The following is a 12,747-nucleotide window of genomic DNA, read 5'->3' on the forward strand; positions in this document are numbered from 1 at the left end:
GTCTGTACAGCAGCTGTACCTCGAGCGCTACAGTCTCCCGCCTGCTCCCTCCCGCCCCTCAATCCATTTCCACCCGTCGTCCCACCCAGATGGCAGCTTGATCTCCCCAATCTGCTTCTCGCGCGCCTCTTCCTCCCGAGCTGATCGGCGCGGGACACGCTCGACCCGCCCTTCCTCCTGCAGCTTGGCGAGGTGCAAGAGGAGGCCGTGCGTCGCAGCGGGCTTGAGCGAGTCGGGAATCGTCGAGGCGTAGATGCGCTCCGTGAGCCTGTGCAAGCGCCAATCGAGAAAGATTCAGCAGTCAGTCTCGGCGAGGGTACGGAGCGCGATACAGCTCGTATCTGTGACGCGACGCACTCGCTCGCCGTCAGTTCCGCACTCTCGCCCACAATGCCCGCCTGCAGCGCCTCGACGACCTGCCGCTCGCGCTCCATCCGGTGCGTGCGGTACTCGTCGATCTTGGCCCGCCCATCGGGGACGACGTCGCCGTGGCCAGGGTAGAGCGGGACGAGCGCCGTCGAGCCAGAGATCGAGGAGGGGAAGAGGTCGAGCAGCGCGGTGAGCGAGGAGAGGTATGCCGAGAGGGAGTGGAAGACGGCCGTGCCGTGCCCGAGGATGGTGTCGGCGGTGAAGACGCCGAGAGGGGACTCGTTGGCGGCGGTTGCTGGCGATGGCGAGGAAGAGGCGCGGGTGCGCAGGACGAGGCAGATCGAGTCGCTCGTGTGCCCGGGCGTGTGCACCACTTCGAGCTCGACCGCGTCGTCTATCCGCGCCTCACCCTCGCCAGGCAGGACGAAGCGCTGCCCGGGCGCCAGTGGCCGGACCCGCCTACCCTGCTCGTCGACTTCGAGCAAGCCCTCCTTCGCAGCTTCTTCCAGACTCTGCTCAATCTCGCCCTCCGTCCCCTCCTCGCCCTTCCAGGCGTCGGTCCCTCCCCCGGCGCAGGGCATCTTCCACACGCGCACCGCTTCCGGCGCCGCACTCGTCGCGTCATGCAGCGCCCGCAGCACCTCGCCGAGCGCCACGACGTGGTCGCCGTGCCAGTGGCTCAAGACGACGTCGGTCACGCGCGCGGGCTGCGCTGGGTGCGCGGCGAGCGCCGAGCGGAGGTGGGTCGTGTAGGATTGGACGGACGAGGCGGAGAGAGGGGATACGGACGAGGGGCCGGTCGTGTCAAGGAGGAAGAGGCGAGGTGATGAGGGGTGCTGCAGCCGTGGATGTGTGTGCCATGCGGGAGCAGGGAAGCAACGACGAGTGGGTTGGGAAGGTCAGTCGGATCGGCGGGGAAAAGAGGGGCAGATGCAGGCTCACGTGGATGAGGTACGAGTTGGTCCCCTGCAGAGTGAACTTGCCTGGGTTCTGTGCGCATCGTCTCAGTCACAAGTCAGCAAAACGTCCCGAGCGGTCGTTGTCGGAAGCAAGCAAAGCGGCACCCTCTGTGAGCACGTACCTGGCCCAAAATTCGCGTGACATAGGTCGAGAGCTGTATGTATCGAGGGTCTATCAGCTTGCGGGAACAAAGGAGGAGGGATCCGGGAAGCGGAACGGACCCGAGTCACGGCAGGAAGGTCGGGAAGAGAGGCCATCGACGCGCGTGTTCGGCTGACTGTGACCCCTCGGCGCGCTGGCGAAGAGCTTTTGTGAGGTGTGCGTGTCTTGCCGAGCAGGGAGCAGGCGCGAGCCGGAGTGACCGGAAAGCGGCAAGTGGGGAGACGAGCGAGCAGCCGAGCGAAGCACGGGGACAGGTCTGAGCGGTGTGAGGGGCTGCAGCAGCTGGACGGAAAGCTCTTTGAGCTGCTCGACGGCCCTTTGAGCGATGCGGCGAAAGCGTGCAAGTCGAGCCTCGAAGGACGAGTAGAGGTCAGTCTCGATCCGCTCGCACCCACCGCCAGAGACGACTGCCGGGACGCTGAACCGGCTACAGAAACTTCGACAAGCTCGCACTGCCCCCTCTCAGCCTTTCCTGCGACCCTCCGCACTCGCTTCACCGCCTCGTCCAGCTTCATCTCTCGCACCGTCTTGTCCCGCAACGCGCGCCGAAGGACCTTGGAAGTATTCCGAGTGCGTCTTAAAGTCCTTTTTCCAGCGTCTGGCTTAGAGGCTCAGAGCCTGCAGACGCGACAGCGCAGGTGCTCGCGCCTTCGCGACCCCTCGACCCTCGTCTGAAAGAACGCGCGCTCACATTCTCGAACGCGGCCACATGATAGTCATGCAGTCGACCCGCACGAGCTTGCAAGCCGCGGGCAAGACGCCGCGGCGACGTCTACGGCCCTCTGCGCGCTCGCACGACGCCTCGACGACGCTCCTCCCTCCCTCTCGCGACCTGATCGGCCCGCCGTGCCCGCTCTCGAACCTCCGACCAGTCTACTACGCGCCGCTCTTCCCCTCGCTGCACTCTCCCCCACCCGCCTTTGCCCCCTCGCCCTCCGCCAGCTCGACGACCTCCCCGCACCCCTACTCGCTCTCCGAGTTCCCTACGCCCCGCCTCGCGCCCACCGCGCGCCAAGCCTCGCTCCAAGCCCTGCAGCTGCGGCTCGCGCAGCGCGACCTCGCGTGGCGCCTGCACCGGTACCGGCTCGACGCGTTCAACCAGGACTTTTGGGCGCGCACCAACGCGCGCTTCCTCCGCGCGCGCGACGCCTTTCTCGCGCGCAGCGACGCGGCCCACGCTGCGCGCGAGGAGGGGCGGCTCGGAGGGGAGGAGGGCGCGTTCCCGCCCGGGGCGAGCCGCGCGGTCGGAGCGGGGCTCGGCGAGACCGAGGATGTCGACCTGGCGCCGTTCTATGCCCAGCACCTCGAGGCGACCAAGGCGGACTATGCGAGGTACAATGCCGCGCTGTGGAGGATGCAGGCGGGCCTCGTGTGGCCGGCGATCAAGGCGAGCGCGAGAAAGTGGCGCTGGAAGTTTGCCGTGTGGCGCGCGGGCGGAGAGGCGGTGTAGTCGGTCGTGCAGGTGATACAACCATCTTTCAAGCTCTCTTGCCGCGGCAGACTGGTAGACGAGAGACAACAAGTACGTCCGGGTTACAGTAGCGAGAAAGAGTGCTGCGATGCGAGAAATGAAGGAGTCTACAAGGTTGGATCAAGGGGTCTTGCCGCGCTGGTCGGCGGTCGACAGACACTGCTGGACAACTGAAAGGAGGTGACTGTTTTCGAGTGCGGCTGCGGGAGAGAATCGCTGTCAGTTTGATCGATTCCACCAAGCGACGGTCCGACAGCGTCCGTCGCTGCGGTCATGCTCAACTGACCTGCCACTCGTTCCTTGTCGTTCAGCTGCTTGTTGACTGCACAGGGCGGACGCTGAGTCAGCCTTCTGTAAGGTACAGCAGTGAGACAGCGCGAGGACCGACCGGCATTCTCGCTCTGGTGCGTGCCCTCCTTGACCTTGATGTCGACCTTGAACCGCTCGGGTAGACTCCTGAGTAGCCGTACACGAAGTGAAAGACCTGTCGCGCCGCAGAAGTGGGCCAATCAGCGCAATGGCCTGCACGGCTCGAAGTGCCGCAGTCTCGCCGAAAGACCCGCAGCGAGAAGAGCGGCGCCGCACCAATGAGGGTCGCCATGGAGCAGTGCGGGATGGTCGGGGTGAACTCGACGAGGACCGAGGGGCGCTTGCCGTGCTGGACGGTGATTTGCGGCGCAGAGACGACGGCGAGCTGCTCGAGCGTGAGCGGGTGCTCGGGGTCCGAGATGGAGCGGATGAGGTCTGCGGAACGGTAGGTAGTGTCGGTCAGTGTCTGTGGGATTCGTACAGAGGGATTGGAAGAGCTGCTGGCGGAGACGAGCGGCACCACCTCGTCCTCGTCCCGACAACGAGGGGCGGCAAGCAGTCGCAATCACGCGATGCGGACTCCGGGAGAGCATGTGCCACCTCGTAGTCAGGCAAGCAGGCCTGCCCAGCCCTCGGCAGCCCACAGGAAGCGCTGTCACATGCTGCAGGCGTGCTTAGCTGATGAGGAGGAGCCTCACCAAAGATCTCGTCCTGGTCGATCTGCTCGTCGAGGTGGCCCGCAGCAGCCGCGAGCGATGCCGCGTCCCACTCGTCGTCGCCCTCGCTGCCCGCCCGGACGAGGTCGTCGCCCCATCGCTGCCACTCGTCGTCGTCGTCGAGGTCGAGGCCGGCGACGCGGGTGCGGCGCGACGAGGCGGCAGACGCGGTAGAGTGGATCGTCGGGTTGGCGTTGTCGGGCATCTCGCTGCAGCACGCTCGAGAAGAGTAGCGACAAAGTCAACCCTTGCCCCTCCTCTCGAGGTTGACCTTGTCCCGCTCACCTGCGCCCGCCCGCAATGGCCAGCAGAGGGCTCAGCGAGACTGCGACATGGCTCCAGCGCTAGACTCGATTGAGCTCCACGTCTTCCAACCGGCCTCTGCTGCCGCTGCTGCTGCTGCCTCCCGCTCGCCCGCGACTCGCTCAACAGCTGCTCAGCGCCTCGTCGCGTCGCTCTGTGCACCGCCGAGGACCTCTCACAGTGCGAGTGCATGGCCACTACACCCGCCAGAACAGCCAGACCGTGCGCCGTCCCGCTTGACCTCGCATCTCCGCGCCCTGCCTCACCTTCGTCCCTCTCATGCAGAGCACATCGCCTCCTACACCGCTCTCCTCCCCGCCTCTCTCCATCCCGCGCGCCTCTGTCCCCCTCCGCATCGCTCGCCCTCTCCCGCCCCTCTCCCGCCAACCCCACTCCCCTCCTTCACGCACCACCGCCCCATTCCCCTCCCTCCCTCGTCCCAGCCCGCCGAGCCGACGCAGAGCATCCTCAAGCGCCGAAAGAGCACGGGCATTGCGGGCGCGTGGGCGGACGAGACGGCCGCCGCCGGGCGGGGCGACAAGCGGAAGAAGGTCGTCCGCGTAGAGTCGCCGAGGAGTAGCGCGGCTGCGGCTGTCGCTGCTGCAGGGAAGGGTGTGGGAGGTTCGCCGCTCGTCAAGGGAAGGGGAAAAGAGAAGGAGTTCGGGCTGAGCGAGCAAGGAGGCGAGAGGCCGGACCTGGAAAGAGGAGCGGTCCAGCGCTGCATCCCCTACGTGCGTGTCGCACTTTCGCTTCTTTCGCTGCCTTGCCCGTCTTGTACTGATCAGAAGCATCGTCCCGGGACCGCAGCCCTACTGCCACCTGCCTCGCGCGCCCCGCCCGGCCGACAACCTCAACCCAACGCGACAGCACCCGGCGCGCGTCCTCCATTCCTTTGTCGACCCGTCCTATATTCCCCTGCCCGCGCCTCTCAGCCGAAGCACCTCCGCCGCCTCGCTCGGGACCGCCAGCGCAGCAACAACGGCGCCGCAGACGCAGTCGACCTCGACGCAGGTCCCGCTCGACTCGCCGACGACCATGTCGTACCTCTCTCCCGGCCGGCGCGGCGCGTGGCTCGTCCCGCTCTCGCCCCACTCGCTCCCGCTCCCGCAGCACGCGCGCGTCGCCCAGCCGCGCTGGTACGCCGCCGCCCCTCCGCCGCCTCCTCGCGCGACCGAGGCAGACGCGGCGCCCGCGATCGAGTGGACCGACGCGCGGCTCGAGGCGCTCTGGCGCGTGCTGACGAGCCTGCACGAGAGTGGCCAGTTCGGGCTCGTGCGCGCTGCGGCGTACTTTCCACCTCCCGCACCCGACGAGGAGGAGGGAGGAGGAGGAGGAGAGGGGTGGGGCGAGTATGTCGCGGTGAGGTGCGACGCGCACCTCGCGTTGGCGATTAGGGAGGTGCTCGGGCAGGTGAGCGTATCAGCGCTGATGGGGCGCAAGGGCAAGAAGGAACGAGGGAGGGGGGAAGGGGACGAGGAGAAGTTTCTCAAGGGGCGCGGGCTCGTCTGGGTCGATGAGGAGGGAGAGGCGGTGCTTGTTGCTTGATCAGGGTGGGGATCAGAAGCGAGGAAACGGGTTCCTCTTGGGTTCCTCTGACGTGTTGTTGTCCATGTTCGCGCCACTTTCGACGAAATCTCTACCACGCCTCTTCTCCTTCGTCTGCGTGCCCGCGATAGAGGCTACACAGCAGCATGCTGCCGGTAGGTAGGTCGTCTCAGGGCCGAAGAGCGCTTGTCACGATTCGGGCCAACCGCGCGAACAGCGCCGACGTTTGCACGGGATCGCTTCCCCTCCCCCGCTCGCGCCGCTTCGTGCTCCTCTCCCGGGCGGGGCAGGTCACAACAGCATACTCGGCTCTCTCTCGACGTGTTCCGCCTCTGAGCAGCTGCCCACGGCGAGGAGGCTTCGAGCGAGGGGGAAAATACCTGCCGCGACGGGAAGTCACCACGTGACGTGCCGGTACCGCTTCGTACGGACCCGGGCGCCAAGAGCGCAACGTAGGTAAGGTAACTTAGCGTCTCCTCTCTTTGCCTCCGCGAACCCAAAGCGAGCCGGGCACTCCGGGCAAACCTCTTTTCTTCCTGCTTTCACCTTCATCTTTCGTTCCTTCTGGCTCGAGTGATCATGCTCCGCTTGCTCGCCTTCGCGTCTCTGGCGCCACTCGCTGCGGCTCAGAACTTCTCCCTCGTCTGGCCCTCGGGCGTCGCCTCTCGCTACGACGTCCGTACGTCTCGTGCGCGGCAGCAGGTCCTTCGAAGCTCACGAGCCTGACGAACTGCCTTGCATAGGGACGCCGCACTACTGGCCCATCTCGGGCGCCGGCCCGCTCGTCCTCGAGTTGCTCACCAACTCGACGGTCCTCATCTCGGCCGACGTGTCGTTCGGGACGTACCCGTTCGCGATGAACGGCAACGAGTCGGACCCGTTCGAAGCCGTGACGAGCAACGTGACCGAGTACGGCATCTACCCTTTGTTGCAGAACGTCGAGCTCACGGGTGCCGGGCAGGTTCGTCCGCTTTTCTGAGGACCTTGCGCGACGGCCTTACTCATCCGACGCCCTATTCGACGTTCCCTATTGCAGTACTGCTTCAAGCTCGACAACGTCCCGCTCACCGAGTCGTCGGGCAACATTCCTGCGGCACAGAACGGCACAGTCGGAGTCCTAAAGTCTGTCGACCGGCTGCCCCACTCTGTCCCAACCCCTCACTGACGGCGGACTTTCCACTGATCGCAGCGTTCGGCAAAGCAACGTCGCAATCAACGCTCAGCAGGCATGGGCTGGCCTCGTCCTCGTGCAGGATTGGACCTCACCCGCGGGCCTCATGTGCCGCAACGACACCGTCGACTTGGCTAGCGGCGCTCAGGCTGTCGGGGTGACCGCGGCTGCGGGATACGCGTTCCCCATTGCAGGACTTGCCCTCGTTGGCTCGCTGCTAGCTGCGTTCTGAGCCGCCCGAGGCCACGGCCAGACTTCCGTTTGTTTGGAGATGACGAGCCGGCAGAACCCCACCCTCAGCAAGCCCGAGCGACCCAGGCGGATCAGCTGTTATTTAACGTGTAACGATTCCTTTTCGAGACTCCTGTTCCGACAGTCCATGCGCAACCTTCTCAAGCCCATCCAGACGATGATCACACACGCAGAGTCCTCCGACGCTGAAGTGCAAGCCCAAGCAAGCGTTGCAGACGCCAATGCGCACTAGTACCGCTGATACCCTCCTCCTCCTCCGCCGCCACCGCCACCACCAGGCGGTCCGCCCCCACCGCCGAACCTCCTCAAGCTCTCCACCTGACCCGGTAGCGGCACGCCCCTCTGCCCATAGTTGTTCCCCGCGCCCCCTCCTCCCTGCTGCCCACCCTGCGGCCCAAACCCAGGCGGGAGCGGCGCGCGGTAGTCGTATCCTCCCCCTCCCCCTCCCCCTCCCCCTCCTGGCCCTCCACCACCACCGCCCTGCATCGACGGCGGCCCGGGCGGACCGCGCCCAAAGCCCGGGATCGAGGCTCCGCCGGCCCCGTTGCCCATGCCGGCTGGAGGCGGGAGCGGCGGGCGGCCCATGCCCATCCCTGGCAGGCCGGGCGGAGGAGGAGGGCCGCCCATGCCCATTCCCGGGAGACCGCCGCCGCCGCCGCCGCCGCCGCCCATTCCTGGTGGAGGGGGCGGGGGTGCGCGCGAGGAGGCTGAGAAGTTCGGGAGGGCCCCGGCAAAGCCGCGCTGCGGCTGCTGATGCTGGAAGCCGGGGAGGTACGAGTCGTCGTCTGTGCAGAACACATGGGTCAGTGACTTGCTCAAGCGGTCGGAAGACACTGGGAGCAGGATGCGGAGAGCTCCGGAAGCGAATCGGCTCACCGTCGTTCCCGTTCATGCCGCCCGCGCCGCCGCCCATCCTTCCCTCTGCCTCCTGCAGCTCCTGCGCCTTATCCCTCCCGACGTGGAACCGGTCCATCTTAGTCCTCTGCGCGGGCCTCGCGCGGCTCCAGAAGCGCGTCGTGTGGTCGTTGCTCGCGCTGACGAGGAGGTGCCCGAGCGGGTGGTACGCGAGCGACCACACGTTCGAGTCGTGCGCAAACTCGAGCACTTCTTTCGGCGCCGAGTCGGGCAGCGACCAGTGCAGGATCGAGCCTTCGGACCCGCCCGAGACGAGGACGTCCGAGTGGATTGGGTGCCATGCGACCGCTGCGGCGAGTGACGGAAGGCTGTCAGCGAGAGTTCGCATATTGCTGAGGACCGCGTCAAGCGTGCGGTTACACACGAGACCGGTCCTCGAGACGCGAGCGACTCACAGCAAACTTCCTTCTTGTGCCCCCGCAGCGTCACGAACTCTTTCATGGCGCGAATGTCAAACACCTTGACGAGCTGGTCTCGCGACGCCGTCGCGACCATGTGTCCGTTCGGCGACCACGCGAGCGCCTGGATGGTGTTCTTGTGGCCGTGGCTGCAGGGGGGGCATAGGAACCTGCGTGAGCCGGCTTCTCACATATCCTCCGAACGGCCTGCGATGCAACGGAATTGTTGCAACAGCCCATTGACCAAATCGGAAGAGCACGCACAGAGTCGAGAGGACGTTGCCCGTTCGCGGGTCCCAGAACTTGGTGAGGTTGTCCTTGGAGCCGGACGCAAGCAGGCCCTTTGTCGGGTGCCACTTGACGCACTTGACGTCCCAGCCGTGACCTGCGCATCACCCAACCAATCAGTTCAAGCTCCGCAAGCGTCGGCAAGAGCTCAGCGCGGAGCACGAGGAGAGGCCGAGCACGCACCGGTCAAGACGCGCTCCTCCTTCATGCGCTCAAAGTTCCACACCTTGATGACGCCGTCGTCTGCGCCGGTGACGAAGCGCTCGTCGTTGGGGGCCCACGACGCGTCGCGGATCGCCTCGTTGTGGCCCTGGAACACCTGGAGGTTGTTCATGTTTTGCTGAAAGTACTTGATCACGCCGGCGTTGTCGGCCGAGAGGAGCCACTGGCCCGAGTGGGACCACGAGAGGGCGCGGACGGCAGAGTCGTGCGCCTGTTGCAAGAGATGCGGTGCAGGTAAAGAAGCCAAAAAGTAGGATGAGGAGGCGAGCTCCGTTAGTAAAGCCGCAATGCACCCGGTCGAAGCTCGTCAAGCACGCACCTGCAGGATGGTCTCGAAGTTGAACGTCAGTCCGTTCCAGAGCGTGAATTCGCCGCTCGTCGACCCGGTGAGAATGCGTCGCGCATCGGGAGTGAACTGCAGGGACAGGTGCGTCAGCGAAAGAGAAAGCGCAAGATCTTTCGCACCCCACTCTTGTGTGCGAGAGAAAGGGCAATTCGAGACTGACGGTGACGATGTTGACGGGGCAGCGGAGCTTGTTGGTCGAGGTGTGGGCATAGCGCGAGCAGAACGAGGCCGAGAAGTTCTGGTACGCCTGGGCGGGGAGGAGCTGTGTCGTCGCAGGCACGGGTCAACAAGCCGATCCAGACCGCTCGGAAGCACACAGAGCGAGAGCGGCAGACGAACGTCGATGAGGCACGAGGGCTGGTTGCGGATAAAGGGCTCGGAGCGGTGCGACGTCCGGACGCTCTTGTACTGTGTGCAAGCAATACAGTCAGTCCACCCACACGGCTCGCGTCCCAGCAGAGCTCTCGGCGCACAATCTTCCACCGCTCGATGCCGCCGTACGGGTCGACGGTCCTGCGCGCGCGCACGCGCTGGCGCTTGCCGTCGTGCCCGAGCTTCTCCTGCGCCGCGAGCTGCGCGAGCTGCTCCTCGCGCGTGTCGGGCGGCGGCGGGAGCGGCGGCTCGTCGAGTGTCGAGGGCGTCCAGCCGGACGCGGCGGGCGCGAGCGAGGGCACGGTCGGGACGAGCTGGGGCACGGACGAGGGCTTTGCAGGCGCGAGTGTGGCCATTCTGACTGGCACAGCGAGCCCTCTCGAGCTCGCGAGGTGCACCGTCGCAGCGAGTCCCTCGAGGACGCTGCTTCGCCCTGACAACACAAAGTCTTTGCAGCTTGCTGAGCATCACGATCGCTTCCTGAAGTCTAGTTGGCTGAAGCTGCCCAAAGGTCAACTCGCCTAGACTTTGTGCTGGTTGCTCGTTTTGCTCCTGCTTCCGCGCAGCTTCGACAGACTCGAGTGCAGGTACCGCATCGCCATTTTCAACCGCAGCAGCTAACGCCGAGCAGAGTAACGTATTGTGCAAGCCAAAAGGCACGGCAAGGTAGGCCGGCGAGACGAAGCGGCCCGAGCGAGAAGAGCGAAAGACCGAGATCCGCAAGATTAGCCGCATTGCCGCTCATGCGCCGTTGAGCAGGTTGCAAAGCGATTTGGCCCATAGCAGTGCGCCGGCGCGTGCTCAGGCCCCAGCTATACCGGACGTGGGTAAGGACACGAGCAACGCGGATGGGATCGACAGCACAGCCGCGGTTCCTCATTCTCGCTCGAGCGCAGTCTGACACAGGAGAGTGCGACAAGCCCCTGTGCGCGGTCTACAAACTGAGCGGCAGCCGGTCGAGGTGGCCGATCGGAGTCTGCAAGAGCTGCCCCCGAATGCACCGTCTAGGTGTGCATGTTGTGCGCAGCCTGGCACCGCGCAGCCCTCGCTCTAAGCAACTTACGTCCCAGCGGCCAGTTTATACGTTTCACCGGGCCGCGCTCGGCCGCACAAGCTAGTGCAGACGTGTCCGAGGGCAGTGGGGGGGATGCGGTGGTCAGCAATGCGGACGAGCACGCTACACTACGAAGCGCGGGCGGTGCATCGAGAGGCCCGGTCTGCGGACCAGTGTGCACGCAGAGCAGTGGCAGGTACAGCAGCTCGCGGGTGGGCGCTGTAGTCGTGCGGGCAACCTGCGACGGCTCCGGGCACCTCGGCTTCGTCTCCTGCCTTCGTCGCGGCACTCGCCCAGCTCGAGTACAGACACTCGTACGCTCTCTACAGCTTGCAGCGCACACGACCACAGAACCGCCTGCTCGCTCGACGGCTCGCTGACACCGACGCGCCTCCTCTCCCTCATCAGTCTCTACCGAATCTCGTCCCTTCCCTCGCGCGTTATCGCCGAAGAGCAGTCCATCCAGTGCGTCTATTCTCTCTGTGCCTCTGTCGGGGCGCACACTTCACCGCAGGGCTCTCGGACGGCTAAAGTGCTGACCGCGCGGCACCCGCAGCCATGGCCAAGTCCGTATCAACCGGTCCCGCGCCTCGAACGGACGAGAACATCTTTCTCTTCGTTCCCAATCTGATCGGTACGCCGTTGCAGCCCTCGCACGACCCGTTTGGCTCGCTGACAGCGGCCGGGGACTCCATCCCGATCTGATTCCGCACAGGGTACACGCGCGTCCTGCTCGGCGCGGCCGCGCTCACCTACATGCCGACACACCCCAAATTCTGCACCGTCGCGTACTGCGTATCGGCGCTGCTCGACGCCGTCGACGGCATGGCCGCACGCGCTCTCGGACAGACGAGCAAGTTTGGCGCCATCCTCGACATGGTCACGGACCGGTGCGTTCTCGTTCGCGGATTCGACGAGTTGCGGACCGTGGATGGGTGAAAGAATGCGACTGACTCGCGTCGCCGCCCCGCAGGTGCATGACCTCGTGCCTGCTGTGCTTCCTCGCGTCGGCATACCCGCGCTTCGCCCTCCTCTTCCAGTTCCTCATCTCGCTCGACTTTTCGTCGCACTACATCCACATGTATGCGTGAGTCGCGCTTCCTCGCGATGAGGGCGGGTCGACCAGCGTCAAGCCGCCTCATGACGCGGAATGGAAACGGCTCATCTCGATCTCTTGCGCAGGTCCATCTCGAGCGGCTCGCGGAGCCACAAGACGGTCACGAAGGAGCAGAGCTGGATCCTGTGGTCCTACTACAACAACAGCGTCCGTCCCTCCTCTCTCTTCTCAAAACGGTAGCGAGCATTCATCCCTCACACGGACCCGCCCGCACCCGCAGAACACGCTCTTCATCTTCTGCGCCGCCAACGAGCTCTTCTTCGTCGCCCTCTACGTCCTCAACACGTACCACGTCCCGCTCATCTCGTCGCTCTCGTCCCTCCCGCCCTCGCTCCTCCCGCTCGTCTCGTCGCTCCCCGCGAGCGTCGTCAAGGCCGTCGTGCGCACCTCGTGGCCCCACGTCGTCGCGGCAGTGACGGCGCCCATCATGGCCGGCAAGCAGATCATCAACGTCGTCCAGTTTGTCAAGGCGGCGAAACTCCTCGCCGTCAGCGACCAGGAGGAGCGCTACGAGGCGCAGCAGCGGAGGAAGCAGTAGGCGCCTGAGTGGGGGTGGGGCGCTGCGTATGGGAGAGGTGAGCTCCTCTTTTCTTCCGACTGCACTCTTCTCAATGTCGCGTGTCCGACTCTGCAAATGACTAATTCCGAGTTCGCAGGTGCAGAAGTATAGACTCGGAGGCGACTGGCTGCACCGGCATTGTGCCGATCGAGCCAATATCGTGGAGCGTACATCCATCGGGAGGAGAGTGTCGGTGCCGTGCATTGTTGGATCGAATC

The 12,747-nt window shown here is 65.3% G+C and overlaps 6 protein-coding genes across 6 annotated transcripts; 3 read left to right on the plus strand and 3 right to left on the minus strand.

The window, feature by feature from the left end:
- Window positions 1-27: 27 nt before the first annotated feature.
- On the minus strand, window positions 28-1,586 carry JCM10292_006456 (uncharacterized protein; the record flags this gene model as incomplete). Its single annotated transcript, XM_076649519.1, has 5 exons — window positions 28-268; window positions 358-1,205; window positions 1,312-1,359; window positions 1,451-1,483; window positions 1,551-1,586. 5 exons carry the CDS (start codon window positions 1,584-1,586, stop codon window positions 28-30), a joined length of 1,206 nt encoding a protein of 401 aa, XP_076504900.1.
- A 623-nt stretch (window positions 1,587-2,209) lies between these two features.
- Window positions 2,210-2,941, plus strand: JCM10292_006457 (uncharacterized protein; the record flags this gene model as incomplete). The annotated part of the gene is made up of 1 exon (XM_076649520.1): window positions 2,210-2,941. One exon carries the CDS (start codon window positions 2,210-2,212, stop codon window positions 2,939-2,941), a length of 732 nt encoding a protein of 243 aa, XP_076504901.1.
- A 141-nt stretch (window positions 2,942-3,082) lies between these two features.
- CIA2 (iron-sulfur cluster assembly protein CIA2) lies at window positions 3,083-4,192 on the minus strand (the record flags this gene model as incomplete). The annotated part of the gene is made up of 5 exons (XM_076649521.1): window positions 3,083-3,162; window positions 3,249-3,284; window positions 3,351-3,446; window positions 3,548-3,706; window positions 3,970-4,192. The coding sequence occupies 5 exons, from the start codon at window positions 4,190-4,192 to the stop codon at window positions 3,083-3,085; spliced, it is 594 nt and encodes a 197-aa protein (XP_076504902.1).
- A 2,222-nt stretch (window positions 4,193-6,414) lies between these two features.
- Window positions 6,415-7,238, plus strand: JCM10292_006459 (uncharacterized protein; the record flags this gene model as incomplete). Its single annotated transcript, XM_076649522.1, has 4 exons — window positions 6,415-6,514; window positions 6,579-6,796; window positions 6,872-6,957; window positions 7,025-7,238. The coding sequence occupies 4 exons, from the start codon at window positions 6,415-6,417 to the stop codon at window positions 7,236-7,238; spliced, it is 618 nt and encodes a 205-aa protein (XP_076504903.1).
- Window positions 7,239-7,486: 248 nt separating this feature from the next.
- Window positions 7,487-10,155, minus strand: JCM10292_006460 (WD40 repeat domain-containing protein; the record flags this gene model as incomplete). Its single annotated transcript, XM_076649523.1, has 9 exons — window positions 7,487-8,043; window positions 8,135-8,461; window positions 8,569-8,720; window positions 8,836-8,956; window positions 9,043-9,292; window positions 9,401-9,496; window positions 9,552-9,689; window positions 9,767-9,835; window positions 9,901-10,155. The coding sequence occupies 9 exons, from the start codon at window positions 10,153-10,155 to the stop codon at window positions 7,487-7,489; spliced, it is 1,965 nt and encodes a 654-aa protein (XP_076504904.1).
- A 1,256-nt stretch (window positions 10,156-11,411) lies between these two features.
- Window positions 11,412-12,508, plus strand: PIS1 (CDP-diacylglycerol--inositol 3-phosphatidyltransferase; the record flags this gene model as incomplete). The annotated part of the gene is made up of 5 exons (XM_076649524.1): window positions 11,412-11,487; window positions 11,569-11,743; window positions 11,827-11,940; window positions 12,036-12,117; window positions 12,191-12,508. The coding sequence occupies 5 exons, from the start codon at window positions 11,412-11,414 to the stop codon at window positions 12,506-12,508; spliced, it is 765 nt and encodes a 254-aa protein (XP_076504905.1).
- Between the last annotated feature and the right edge of the window lie 239 nt (window positions 12,509-12,747).

The sequence above is a fragment of the Rhodotorula paludigena genome, assembly GCF_050403205.1.
Source record: "Rhodotorula paludigena JCM10292 DNA, Rt_paludigena_JCM10292v1_ctg25, whole genome shotgun sequence".
NCBI classification, from domain to species: Eukaryota; Fungi; Basidiomycota; class Microbotryomycetes; order Sporidiobolales; family Sporidiobolaceae; genus Rhodotorula; species Rhodotorula paludigena.